The sequence below is a fragment of the Odocoileus virginianus genome, unplaced genomic scaffold, assembly GCF_023699985.2.
Source record: "Odocoileus virginianus isolate 20LAN1187 ecotype Illinois unplaced genomic scaffold, Ovbor_1.2 Unplaced_Contig_7, whole genome shotgun sequence".
Taxonomy (NCBI): domain Eukaryota; kingdom Metazoa; phylum Chordata; class Mammalia; order Artiodactyla; family Cervidae; genus Odocoileus; species Odocoileus virginianus.
In genome coordinates this window covers 1,056,903-1,070,650 of record NW_027224324.1, presented here as the reverse complement: position 1 = coordinate 1,070,650, position 13,748 = coordinate 1,056,903, and the positions used below count along the sequence as shown (strand labels likewise).

The 13,748-nt window shown below is 43.3% G+C and overlaps 1 protein-coding gene across 1 annotated transcript in view; it reads right to left on the bottom strand.

Moving 5' to 3' along the window:
- ANXA5 (annexin A5) overlaps positions 1–10,031 on the bottom strand; it is a 31,217-nt gene extending 21,186 nt beyond the window's left edge. The window contains exons 1-2 of the mRNA XM_020908309.2: positions 9,947–10,031; positions 9,717–9,764 (exon numbers count right to left, since the gene is read on the bottom strand). Of these exons, the coding sequence (XP_020763968.1) occupies positions 9,717–9,725 (9 nt within the window). The 5' untranslated portion in view covers positions 9,726–9,764; positions 9,947–10,031. The remainder of the gene's footprint in view (positions 1–9,716; positions 9,765–9,946) is intronic.
- Between the last annotated feature and the right edge of the window lie 3,717 nt (positions 10,032–13,748).

The window sequence follows — 13,748 nt, the reverse complement described above, 5'->3', positions numbered from 1 at the left end:
TTCAAAATTAGTATAGGTTAGGAAAGTTATTTCTCAAATCCAACTGCAATTTCTGTTTAGTAAGACCACTTCAAGTCGGTGAGAAAGATATCAATATCATCACAAAAACGAATAAATACCATGGGTTTTCTCAATGTGAGAACTTGAATGACTTAGTTCACCTGTCTGCTTATTTATTCATTCAAAACCATTTTTTGAATGGCGAGGAAAAAGTCATGATTCCTTAAGAGAAAATGACAGACATGTAAATAATCAAGCGCAATAGAGTATATTCACCCAGAAATTTCATCAGCGTAATGTGAGCACATAAAGGAGGGACTAAGGTGAGAAAAGCGGGAAGACAAGAAATCAGAAAACCTTCCTCATAGCACGGAATAGTTAAGGAGTTTGGGATAGATGTGTACATGTTGCTATATTTAAAATGGATCAACCTACTGTATAGCACAGGGAACTCTGCTCAATGTTAAGTGGCAGCCTGGATGGGAGGGGAGTTTGGGAGAGAATGGACACATGTGTATGTATGGCTGAGCCCCTTCACTGTTCACAACATTGTTATCACAACATTGTTATCACACCATTATCACAACATTGTTAATTGGCTATATCCCAATATAACATAACGAGTTTAAAACCTGTCAAAAAAGAAAAGAAGAAAAACTTCCCCCCAGTGTCTGAAGAGATGCCTGTGATCTTCCAGGCAGGCTCAGGAAAGCAGAGAAGGGCAGGCAGGCATACAGACATGAGAGAAGGAACCGATGTGGCACTCTGGACAGTGGGTTAAGTGTTTCAACAGACTGGAGCCAGCAGGAAGACTGGAGAGAAAAGGAAAGAAGTGAAAGGTCACCACAGGGAAAGGAAGGCTGGGAGTCACTGGGCCAGACAGACCTCCCCGGTTGGCGAGGAAGCCCCGGGGGGCACTGCAGCAACCCCGGAAAACAAGGCTGAGCCCGCAGGGCAGCGGCGGGGACGGCAGGACAGAGCTGTGCGCAGTGGAGACAGAACGGCCGCTTAAAACCACCGAACAGAAGAAGGCTAAAAAAGGCCTGATCGAAGTCAGGGCAGCGGAGTGGAAAGGCAAAGGCAGGCTGGAACAGGGCCAAGGCAGAAGGAAACCATTTAGGATGATTTGTTTTTGGAAAGGGAAGAGGAAGGCTGCTTCTGCCTTCCTCCACAAACTGCAGGCGTGGCAGTCGCCGCCCGTCACCAAAGACAACACTAAGGGAACGGAGAGAAGAGCCAGAGGCGAGCGGCAGGTCGGCGGCCGTCAGAAGAGCAGATGAGCCCAGCGCTTCAGGGGGTCCTCGCAGTGAAACCCCATTTCACACGTGCAGAAACCCGCTGGCCGAGAAGGGTCTGCAGGTCACTCAAGTGGCCGGCAAGCAAACACGCAGCAGGGCTGGGACGCAGCACAAGCCACCGGCCCGCGGGCTCCTGACTAGGATGCTACACGGCCTCCCAAAGGCGAAACGGTAAAATCCAAAGGTGATGGAACGGAAGCCAAAGCAGAAAAACACTCCAAGGGAAGGAAGAAAAGGCAGTGTGCACACCCCGGGGCGTGAGCCGCGTGAGAGGAGGAGGCAGCGGGGCCACTGGGGCTGGCAAGCAGGAGGTCCCCGTGGTGGCGAAGTCTGGCGGAAGGACACCGACGACCGAACTGAGAGGCCGGGCATCTCTGTGAACGCCCATCCTACAACGGGTGGGTTTTTATATTTTAAAAAACACGCTTTAAAAAATACTTTATCCAGGTTACAGGCTCTGAAGAAGCTGCCATTAGAAAGAGAAGTTAAAAATAGGGAAGAGATTAAGAACAGGAAACAGGAGGGGTCTGCCTTAAAAGGAGAGACATCTGACCCCTGATCCTGAGAAAATGAGGTGAAGAATGGAAAAAAGAGGCAGGGGTGTCTCCTCATGTCTTAGCTACTGTGAAAAAGAAATAACTGCTGGTTGTATTTCTGAGAGTTTTCTAGAAACTGGGGAACATTCTTGCTACATTCCACTTGATCAGTGATCGTGAGTAAGCGAGTGAAGCCACGCAGCAGTAGTAAGGACCAGATGTGAATCACAGGATGTGAGTCACACAGACAGAGCCTGTGTTTGGAGAGCCGTGTCCAGCTCCATCCCCACCCACGCCCACACCAAACCAAACCACGGGACTCTCAGTGACTCACAGAGGGCTTACCCCGATTCCTAGCATCGCTGCTAGCCTCAAGCTCCACACACACACCTTCCCCCGGCGAATTCCAAGGGTAAGCAGCTACTGTTCCCTGAGTCTGTCCTCAGTTCACCTCATTTACCCTGATTCTCTGCCACCAGTGCCATAACCAAGGGAATTATCATAGATGCATAGACAACAGGGGGCCAAAACATGTAATTCACTCTGCTAACTCTCAACTTCAAACTTACCCATTCTTCTAGGTCTATAATTTTGTGGGATTTTTTTTTGTTTGCTCTGAATGAAAAAGTTCATTATGTTCAAAGACTAGGTATGCAAAATAAAATGAATAAAATTAAACCAAAACACAAGTGGAAGGCTGCTTTTCTAGAATTTAAGACACAAGAAAATAATACAAAAATAGCCCTTCAAATTTAAAGATGAGACCCATTCACCTGGGTCTGGAACATTTTAAACTGAAGGCACAGAGAACTAAACTCTCTTTAAGTCTGTCATCTAGTTCTATGAAATCAATACCTGAACACCTACCAACCATTCCACATAGTATTCATTGAGCCAGAAATCAGAAATTAATATCAGAAAAAAGCAGAATTTCCCAGAGCACTGAGAGGTATAGTACAAACACCTATCACAAGGGCTCAAAAGTAAGATCTCAAGCTCTTATCTTCGCCATTGCTCAATACCATTGAAACAAGTAAAAACTACAGTTCAAAGTCTCAAATTCAAACTGTCTATCACTATTGTTAGGTTTCATGTAGCTTCCTTTCCCTTTCATGCTCCTTTTTGGTTCCTTCAGCTATTCAATTACCTTTGACCTTTGAATGTTAGGTAAGTAAAAAATATATATATAAAGTAGTTTACACTCAGTGGTAAAGAATCCGCCTGCAGTGGAGGAGATGCAGGTTCGATCCCTGGGTTGGGAAGATCCCTGAGGCGGGCATGACAACCCACTCCAGTATTCCTGCCTGGAGAATCCCATGGACAGAAGAGCCTAGCGGGCTACGGTCCACGGGACTGCCAAGAGTCAGACACGACTGAAGCAACTGGGCACGAATGCACACACAGTAGAAGAAAAGGCTTAGTAACTTAATAAAGATTTTGTCAATATAAGTGAGACTTGTTGTATTTCTTTAAAGCACCTATGTCTACCACCTTGCTAATTATAAGAATGCCTTCGCTCGGCAAATACTAATAAAATGGAAAGTTTAACTGTCTATGAATAATGGTGATACTTTTGAATCAGTTAAGTGGGCAAATGCATTAACCTCTGATGAAGGTGCTATTTTATCTAGTTGTTCAACTGGCCATTTTGCACACAGCACATGAAAAGCTATTTTACTAACCAATTCATTCTCACCAAAGCTTCATAAAATAATCAAGTTTATAGATTTCTCATATTAGCGAAGAGTGTACATGGATTCACAACTTCCTTTTGCATCAAAACAAGAGACAGAAATCTAATGAACATGGCTGGTCCTAAACAGAGGTAGAAAATAAGCTTCAAATCTTTAATTGCAAGAAGAGATAAATAATACATAAACAAAGGGATGACCTATAGAGATGAAAGAGGGTAAAATCATATACACCCCGCTACACAGCACAAACTAAATGTTCTATAAAGAACTCATGGTCAATAAATCTACTGTTTTTCTCTCACCTCAAACCTGCATTCCTTTCTCAAAAGAAAAACACAATCTACCTCTTCATCAAGCAAGCCACTCATCTTGAAGGGTGGTGGCCCTCACTAACCCCCATTCACTCATGCATCCATTTGCCCGCTCTCTCCTAGAGTCCCCTCCTACCAAAAGTCCCAGTTACTGTCTAGGTTAAGCTCTCAAAATTTCACAGGAGTTACAGCAACAGATTCCCAAGTAGCCTTCCAGTCTCCGCTCCCCTCCTCAACTCCCGCACCACCAACCGGGCATGACCCTGGGGCCATCTTCGTTAACGCACACCTGGCGGAGGCACAGCCCAGCCTCTGGCTCTAGGGTAGCTCCCCATTCCCTGCAGAATGGTCCAAGCTAAGTCTGGCTCCTGGACTGCATCTCCAGCACCCTTTCCCAAGGCAGGCTCCATCACCCCCCACCTGCCTGCCCTTCAATCCAGCAGAACCAGACTGCCTGCAGCGCTGGGCCCTGCCTCCCAAACTCCTCCACAACCCTGAGCATGTGCTTTTGCTCTTACTGCCTCAAGGCATCATGCCTGTCCTCTTTTGTCCCGGGTGACTAACACCAGCTAAGGAAGCTCCGTTTCCTCTTCTGTGAAGCCGAAATAGTAATACTTATTTCCAAAACTGTACAGAGAGCACCAGGCACAAAGGACTTGGCAACAAAGGACAATGGCAACTTTGTATCAATAAATCTTGGTTCCATTTTCCTTTTTATACCCCCGCATCTAAGAATACTGGCACAAAGGAGGAATTCAAAAGCTTCAAACGTTCACAAATATATGCATGAATGGCAAAGTAAAGAGAACAGTTAGGAACTGGAGTCCAAAGAAAACGACACCGACTGGAATATGCACTCCTTTCAAATAATCAACTGCTTACAGATTTACATATTCTGCAAACCAATAGATGTGTCCATAAAACACAAAGCAAAAGTGTTAGGAACACTAATTTTTGTTAAAAAAAAAATCAACTGATATATTTGTGAAGTTTTAGAATAGTATACAGGTTATATGAATAAATTTTATTTCAGAACTAGACCTCTAACTTGCCACCTGTGTCAAAGGGACACTAGCTCAAGATAAGAGAATTAGATTTACTGAACAACAACAAATTGCTTTGCCAACAAAGGTTGGTACAGTCAAGCTATGGTTTTTCCAGTAGTCATGTATGGATGAGAGAGTGGGACCACAAAGAAGGCTGAGTGCTGAAGTGCTGCTTTTGAACTGCAGTGCTGGAGAAGACTCTTGAGAGTCCCTTGGAGAACAAGGAGATCAAACCAGTCAATCCTAAAGGAAATCAGCTCTGAATATTCATTGAAAGGACTGATGCTGAAGCTGAAGCTCCAATACTTGGGCCACCTGATGTGAAGAGCCACCTCATTGGAAAAGACCTTGATGCTGAGAAAGATTGAGGGCAGGAGAAGAAGAGGGTGACAGAGAATGAGATGGTTGGATGACATCACCAACTCAATGGACATGAGTTTGAGCAAACTCCAGGAAATAGTGAAGGACAGGGAGGCCTGGCATGCTGCAGTCCATAGGGTCACAAAGAGTCGGACATGACTTAGCAACTGAAAACAACAATGAATTGCTTAGTGGCTTGCAAAGCTGTCAAACAGCTTGGGATCGAGTTCTTTCTCAGCATCCAAAATGAAGACCAGAGTCAAAGGAATTAGGAACTGAGATTGACTAACCCAAAGCAGCAGAGGCCATGGGTAAACAGGTAACCTAACATCAGAACCGCCAAGCGAGTAACTACAGAGAGATATGACCTTAAAGTGAACGGCATGAAAAACGCACTCAAAATCCAGCCAACTCCTCTGGAATGAAAGTCATTTCAAATTTCTCCATTTCCATGGATACTGCTTGCTCTGCACAGGGCCTTTGTCAACTATCACTGAGCAAAAATGTCAAGCCAACCAAAACAATTTCTTATTCAAATCTTGGACAGTTTAAACATGAATCAGGCTGGTAACTGTGATGTTCATGAAGCTTCTAGCCAAAAATTATGCAGCCTCCTTTTGCTTCATGACATTCCTAATGCCCTGAAGATATTAACTTTTTGTAAACAACACTATAAACAAAACTAAGTTTAGACAGTCTAAAATTAACTTTTTAAAGTTTCATTATCTTAAAAGATAGCTAAAAGACATAAAAACCTTAAGTTGAATTAAAATGTATTATATGGATCATTTGTCTATGAAACAGAGCCAAGTCTTGATTTTCCAAACCAAAGAATACAGAAGTACACAATGTACTTTTAAGTACTTAAATAAATTAGAATATCTATGAAGTAGTTTGGTTCTAGCTAAATACTGAGATTAAAAAAAAAACCTGTGTAAGCAAGTAAAGCCATAGGAAACAAATAGGTCAGGACTCTATTTAAGAAATCCAATCCAAAATATGGTATATCTGATTAAAGAGATGACCCTAAAACATAATGAAAAATTCACTTTTATAATAAGTTGATTGTTAAGAGAGAAAAGATTAAAAAATATTTACTATCTATAATAATTCAGGCAATTTTAACAGTTCTTTGGTTATTCCCTAGTAAATATCTTCAACCAGCTTGTACCCAAAGTTACCATAGTAGATTATGTGACTGATCCAACAATCATAATAATTTACTACTCATTTGGCACTTTATGTGAAAATAACATGAATGCTGTGGTTTCAAACCATATAAATATAAAACCATCCAAATGAATAGTTTCAAACATAAAAAAAAAAGTAAATAGTACCCACGAATTGTTTACACCAGGCACATTTGTAATTTATATTCTTGTATGTCATGAGCAGTTTACAGTAAACCAGTGTGCTCTCTTTGAGAAAAACTGGGAAGCCCCAGGGTAGATGACCTCTCTCCCACAGCAGTTAAATGGCTGAATCTCACCTATTTCAGTACTGATGGACGAGAATTAGGACCAGAAAGAGAAGGTCAGAGCTCAAGTGCTGGCTGCCCCACAAATGCCTCTAACTCCACATGTATTTGTCTAACATCATGTCACTTTTAAAACATTTATTTTTTAATTGAAGGGTAATTTCTTTACAGAATTTTGTTGTTTTCTGTCAAACCTCAACATGAATCAGCCATAGGTATACAGATGTTCCCTCCCTTTTGAAACTCCCTCTTGAATCTCCCTCCCCATCGCCCCCCTCTAGGTTGATACAAAGCCCCTGTTTGAGTTTCCTGAGCCACACAGCAATTCCCATTGGCTCTGTATTTTGCATGTGGTGATATAAGTTTCCATGTTCCTCTCTCCATACAGCTCACCCTCTCCTCCCCTCTGCCCATGTCCATAAGTCTGTTCTCTGTCTGCGTCTCCACTGCTGCCCTGCAAATAAATTCATCAGTACCATCTTTCTAGATTCCATATATATGCATTAGTATACAGTATTTATCTTTCTCTTTCTGACTTACTTCACTCTGTATAATAGGCTCTAGGTTCATCCACCTCATTAGAACTGACTCAAATGTGTTCCTTTTCATGGCTGAGTAATGTTCCACTGTGTATACATCATGTCACTTGTTATGTAGCTTCCAACATTTGCTACAGCTCTGTCCCCCTGCACTGACATAATTTAACTAAAAAGGTGGCATTGATATGAATCATATTAATTTTATTAATTATATTAATTTTATTAATATAAATATGCACAAGAGTATAAAATATCCCTAGTATTTGTTTACAGAAAAAAAAAAAACTCCAGGGTATCTGTCAAAGATTCATCAATACTATCTGTCAAAGACCCATCAATACTTTTTTTCTTAATAAATAAATAAATAAAGTCATGACATTCATCTATGTATGTGACAACTGATTCCTGGGTATCTGCTGTTATCTGCAGGGTGGTCTCAATATTAAGTAAAAAGAGAAAACTATTGGTATGGAAGATTTAGTTCATAAACATGAAGCATTACTACTGTGGGAGGATGCATTTTCATTTTTCAGTAAATAAGAGACACTCACATTTAACAATACATTTTAAATTGCCAGAACGCGCACCTCTTCAAGTTAGGCATGATTCCATTACTCTACACATGACCACAGAGTGGAGGCCTTTGGTTCCCAAACCACACATCAACAAACGGAACTACCATGGAAACTGTTTGAAACCTAACACTGAAGTGCTTCAGCTTTCCTACAATTACGTCAGAGCTCAAAGGAAATTTTAAACAGTTAAAAGTGCAACTCCATAATATGTGCATTCTGCACACCATCAAATGTTAAGTGTAAAGCCAACAAAACTCCCATCTTAAATATTTTAACAAACTATTTCACTTCCATGGTTTCCAAGGATAATAACAAAGTTACTGTAAAATTCAACATTGTATCTTTCTTAATATTACTTGTAACTTTTATGATAACTAAAAACTGACTTGGCTATAAAACAGTCCTGGTTATATTGTAATAGAGATCACATACAAAATTCTATAATACAAGTCACCAATCTCCCAGGTTTTGCATATACAAAGGCTTTTACATTATTTTTGTATTATTTTTTAATTACTGTAATTACATTAATATTCTTTGAAATTATTAATATCCACCTTTGGAAAAATGTGTTCATTTATGCTATTTTGGGTAAGGAGTCTACACAATTAAAGGAATTGATTAGAAAACTTCAGGAATCACTGAATAAACTTACAAAAGAGATAAGAGAAACAGCCGAATGAGCTAGAATAAAAAGAATTATTCTCTGATGCTTGCAAAATTATCATTTACATCCACACCAGCATATCAAGATAGGAAAAATAATTCTTAGCCAAGTAAAGTTAATCCCATATAAAAGTATCCTTTATACGTCTAAGAATCTAAACCAAAGTTTCCACTAGAAGTAATATGAGAAGTGGTTTGTTGTAATTCTTAAGTGCAAAAAAGGAAGTAAGAATGGAAGTACTGTATAAATTTAATAAAATTACCAACTTCTCTTAATCCTCCCATTTTCTCTTGGAGAAGACTATGAAACGTTTTTCAATTTTGGTAAGTCGATCTGATTTTTTTTTTTTAAGTGAACTATACATGAAAGAGGGCATTGTTTGAGCAGTTTAAACACTTGTTTAAATAATTTCTGGACTCTTAACAAGCCAGTTAGATGGATGAGATCTGTAAAATTAGTTTCGGGGTGGAGCTGTCTTAAGTACCGATTTTAAATTCACTGTTGAAGATGGTACGACGCAGTCAAGTGTTAGAGTTCGACATTTAGACGACTTTCTCTTCCCTACACTTTTGATAAATGTATGCGCAGCAAAGAAAGCATATTATTAGGTAATCAAGTTCTGAAACAGTCCCAAGGCAGATTCAATTCAGAACTCGTTCCACGAGTTCGTTACTTAGGAAAAGCAGCTCTTTGGTTTAATCTTTTGACGAGGGGCCCACTGGAACCAGTGCCGACGATTAACAGTTCCTCTGGGTGAGGCTGGGTTGAGCAACTGGAAAAAGCTACACTACAACTCTACTAGAAAAAGCCAACGCCCACCCTTACCGAAAATAAAATCAAGTCAAAAGAAAAAAGAAATAAGTTCGCTTCACATGACCAGTGAGCTGCATTTGCTTTGGTTCTAACTTCAGCAACTCTAGGCTTTCTGGAAGGCTCCCTTTCACACATTTACTCACGAAAAAAAAGCGCACAAAAATCTGGCCACGTCACCGTCGGCTGCGCCCGCGGGGCTGCAAGCGCCGGGTGAGGGCAGGTTCCGGTGGACTCTCCCCAGGCAAGGGAACAAAGAGGGAACTAAACAGGAATATGAGATTTCCCTCAGGCAGATTCCGTTTACTCCTAAACTTTTCTGACTTTCCAACAAATTCTGGAACTCCTGAGCAGTTTACAAAGTTGGTAAATCCGAGCGCTGCGCGGGGGCGCACGGCCTTACCTGTGCCATGGCGCCTGCCCAGGTCAGGAGAAGGTGAGCGACGCAGGACTGCAAGAGAAGAAAAAGACCGCGGTTTCGGCGGGCCAGACACCCCGACGAGGCGCCCAGACAGCCCCCCGGGGCCCCGCCGCAGACCCGCCCTCCCCGCAACCGGAGACCGCTGTCCGCCCAGCGGCCGCGCCCGCCCGGCGCCCCCGCTCCCTCTGCGGGCGCGGCGAGCGCTCACTCACCCAGACCCGAACTGCGGGGAACGCGGCGGGGCGCGCGGAGCCGGCGAGGGTGAGCGGAGGACGCCGCGGCAGCTGCTGCTGGCGGCTCCAGGCAACGGAAACACAGCGGCTCGGTCCGGCCCCGCCCAGCCCAGCCCTGCCGGGCGCGCCCCGCACCGCCCCTGAGCGCCCCCGGCCGCCTCAGGCCTCAATGCGCCTGCGTGGGCCGCGGCTGCTCCCAGTCCTCGCCACCTGGGTGGAGCCCGGCCGCCGCTGCTTTGGAACACCGAGGGTCTCGGCTCCCCAGGGCACCGGGGAAAGTCTGGCCTTCGTGCAGCGAGGAGGCGTGGGGAACAGTGCAGGACTCTGAGTTTGGCGTGGGGGACCTTCCTCCGCTCTGTGGCCACAGGAAGGTGGGCCTCACCCAGTGCTCGGACGTCACGATGCATGCGCATCTTTTTGGAAGACCAGACAGGCACTGCTGTCTAGGACAGCGCGTCTTTGACCACGCTCTAAAATTCCCAAGTTTATTTTTGTTTTAAAAAAAAAAAAAAAGTGTCACTGCTTGCTTGTTAGATAGCCATGTCTTTTCTTTGGTGTCTTACTTGGGGTATTTCAAAACCTCCGCCTGGGGTCAGTTTCTATATTCAGAACCAGCCTAGAACCTTCAAATAACTTAAATTTGGGCCATTTCCTATTATTAATTAAACATAAAATATATGAATATATGTAGGATGGCAGGAGCAGAGACAAAGACACAGACACGGAAGGATACTGTGGTAGGCTGATGTAGAGAAGGCAGATGGAAAGCCCGTGCCCGTCTCAGACTCACAGGCCTCGGGGAGGGGAGACGCTGGAGCGGGCTCCCGGAGGCAAGAGGACGGAGCTTGCAACTCTAGACACAGTAATGTATTCTAGGATCCAAAGAGCAAAGTCCTGTGGCGATACAAGATAGATAAGAAGCTAGTCTGCTTTGAGGAGTAAAGAGGTTTTTCTCATAAATTATTAATAAACGTAGAACTAGTGTGGTTCTTTGTATGGATAAAACTTCTTTCATTCACATAAGAGCCACATGCTTAAATCAGGCCATGACAAAGTCACAACAGAGTGATTCTTTGCTGGAAATGGAGGCAAAATTTCGAAGTATGTGGAGCTTGCCACACACGAAGACATACACTCTCCCTTCTCTTTCAGCTTGCTTTTCCTCTTCCCCGGAAGCCTCTTGTCAGGCAGCCCAGCATCTCTGCGGTGGCCTCATGCTCCCTGGTTTGAGCCTCTCCCGGAGCAATGGAGACAGCCTCAGAGTGTGAGTAATGCTTTTCATTTTACTGAACTTCACCGAGAGGAGCGTTATTTTCTCCTCACACATCCACTTACTTAAAGTCCTTTTCTTATGGTCTTTCTCACTTCCTACTCTCAGAACAATGGAATGACACCAGACCTCAGCGATTCTGTTTTAACAATGCTGTTGATTTTTTAGGAGAATGATGCCTGTTGTAGGTTATCAACTTGCTCTGTGTCCTGCAGCTAAATACTGATAGAGTCAATGAATTATTAGACAGCATTTTGATACACACACTCAATTCGTATTTCTCTCACTTTCGGTCACGTGGATCTATTCAACTCCTACTCTGGATCAGGCACAGCCCCCAGCACTGGGGGTAGGATGATGCAATAAATGAAACAAAGTGCCTGCCCTCACAGGTCACACATTCTGTGGAGGAGACAGACAATAAAATGATACTTATGTCCACTATGAAGTTTTCTATAAGAAGATAAAGTGGGGCTGGGGAATCAGGCTGAAGGGAGCATTGTTTTGCCAAAGGTGGTCTGAGGAGTTTCTCAGAGACTTGACAAGAAACCTGAATTGATATAATTTAATTATATTTGACAACAATTTACTGAGCACCTGTGGAAAAGGTCTACACAAGAGTCTAGCCCTTAGTATTACAGACAGAGCATGAATACAGATAACTTCAATGGGGGAACAAACTAAATATTAAGAGATACATAAAACACAATCAAAATGCAATTGGTGTCAGAAGTTCAGTTCAGGCACTCAGTCCTGTCTGACTCTGTAACCCTATGGACTGCAGCATGCCAGTCCACCATGTCCATCACCAACTCCCGGAGTTTACTCAAACTCTTGTCCACTGAGTCGGTGATGCCATCCAACCATGTCATCCTCTGTCGTCCCCTTCTCCTCCCCCCTTCCATCTTTTCCAGCATCAGGATCATTTCACTGAGTCACTTCTTCACATCAGGTGGCCAAAGTACTGGAGTTTCAGCTTCAACATCAGTCCTTCCAATGAACACCCAGGAATGATCTCCTTTAGGATGGACTGGTTGGATCTCCTTGCAGTCCAAGGGACTCTCAAGAGTCTTCTCCAGCACCACAGTTCAAAAGCATCAATTCTTCCGCGCTCAGCTTTATAGTCCAACTCTCACATCCATACATGACCACTGGAAAAATCACAGGTTTGACTGTTGCTGCTGCTGCTAACTCAATTCAGTCGAGTCCAACTCTGTGCTACCCCAGATGGCAGCCCACCAGGTTCCCCAATCCCTAGGATTCTCCAGGCAAGAATACTGGAGTGGGTTGCCATTTACCTCTCCAATGCATGAAAGTGAAAAGTGAAAGTGAAGTCACTCAGTCATGTCCGACTCCTAGCGACCCCATGGACTGCAGCCTACCAGGCTCCTCCGTCCATGGGATTTTCCAGGCAAGAGTACTGGAGTGGGGTGCCATTGCCTTCTCCGATAGGCTTGACTAGATGGACCTTTGTCGGCAAAGTAATGTCTCTGCTTTTTAATATGCTATCTAGGTTGGTCATAACTTTCCTTCCAAGGAGTAAGCTTCTTTTAATTTCATGGCTGCAATCACCATCTGCAGTGATTTTGGAGCCCAAAAAATAAAGTCTGTCACTGTTTCCATTATTTCCCCATCTATTTGCCATGAAGTGATGGGACCAGATGCCATGATCTTAGTTTTCTGAATGTTGAGCTTTAAGCCAACTTTTTCACTCTCCTCTTTCACTTTCATCAAGAGGCTATTTAGTTCTTCACTTTCTGCCATAGAGTGGTGTCATCTGCATATCTGAGGTTATTGATATTTCTCCTGGCAATCTTGATTCCAGCTTGTGCTTCTTCCAGCCCAGCGTTTCTCATGATGTACTCTGCATATAAGTTAAACAAACAGGGTGACAACACACAGCTTTGACGTACTCCTTTCCCTGTTTGGAACCAGTCTGTTGTTCCATGTCCATTTCTAATTGTTGCTTCCTGACCTGCATACAGGTTTCTCAAGAGGCAGGTCAGGTGGTCTGGTATTTCCATCTCTTTCAGAATTTTCCATAGTTTATTGTGGGCCACACAACCAAAGACTTTGGCATAGTCAATAAAGCAGAAATAGATGTTCTTCTGGAACTCTCTTGCTTTTTTGATGATCTAGAGGATGTCGGCAATTTGATCTCTGGTTCCTCTGCCTTTTCTAAAACCAGCTTGAACAGCTGGAACTTCACGGTTCATGTACGCTGAAGCCTGGCTTGGAGAATTTTGAGCATTATTTTACTAGCATGTGAGATGAGTGCAATTGTGTGGTACTTTGAGCATTCTTTGGCATTGCCTTTCTTTGGGATTGGAATGAAAACTGATCTTTTCCAGTCCTGTGGCCACTGCTGAGTTTTCCAAATTTGCTGGCATATTGAGTGCAGCACTTTCACAGCATCATCTTTTAGGATTTGAAATAGCTCAACTGGAATTCTGTCACCTCCACTAGCTTTGTTCATAGTGATGCTTCCTAAAGCCCACTTGACTTCACATT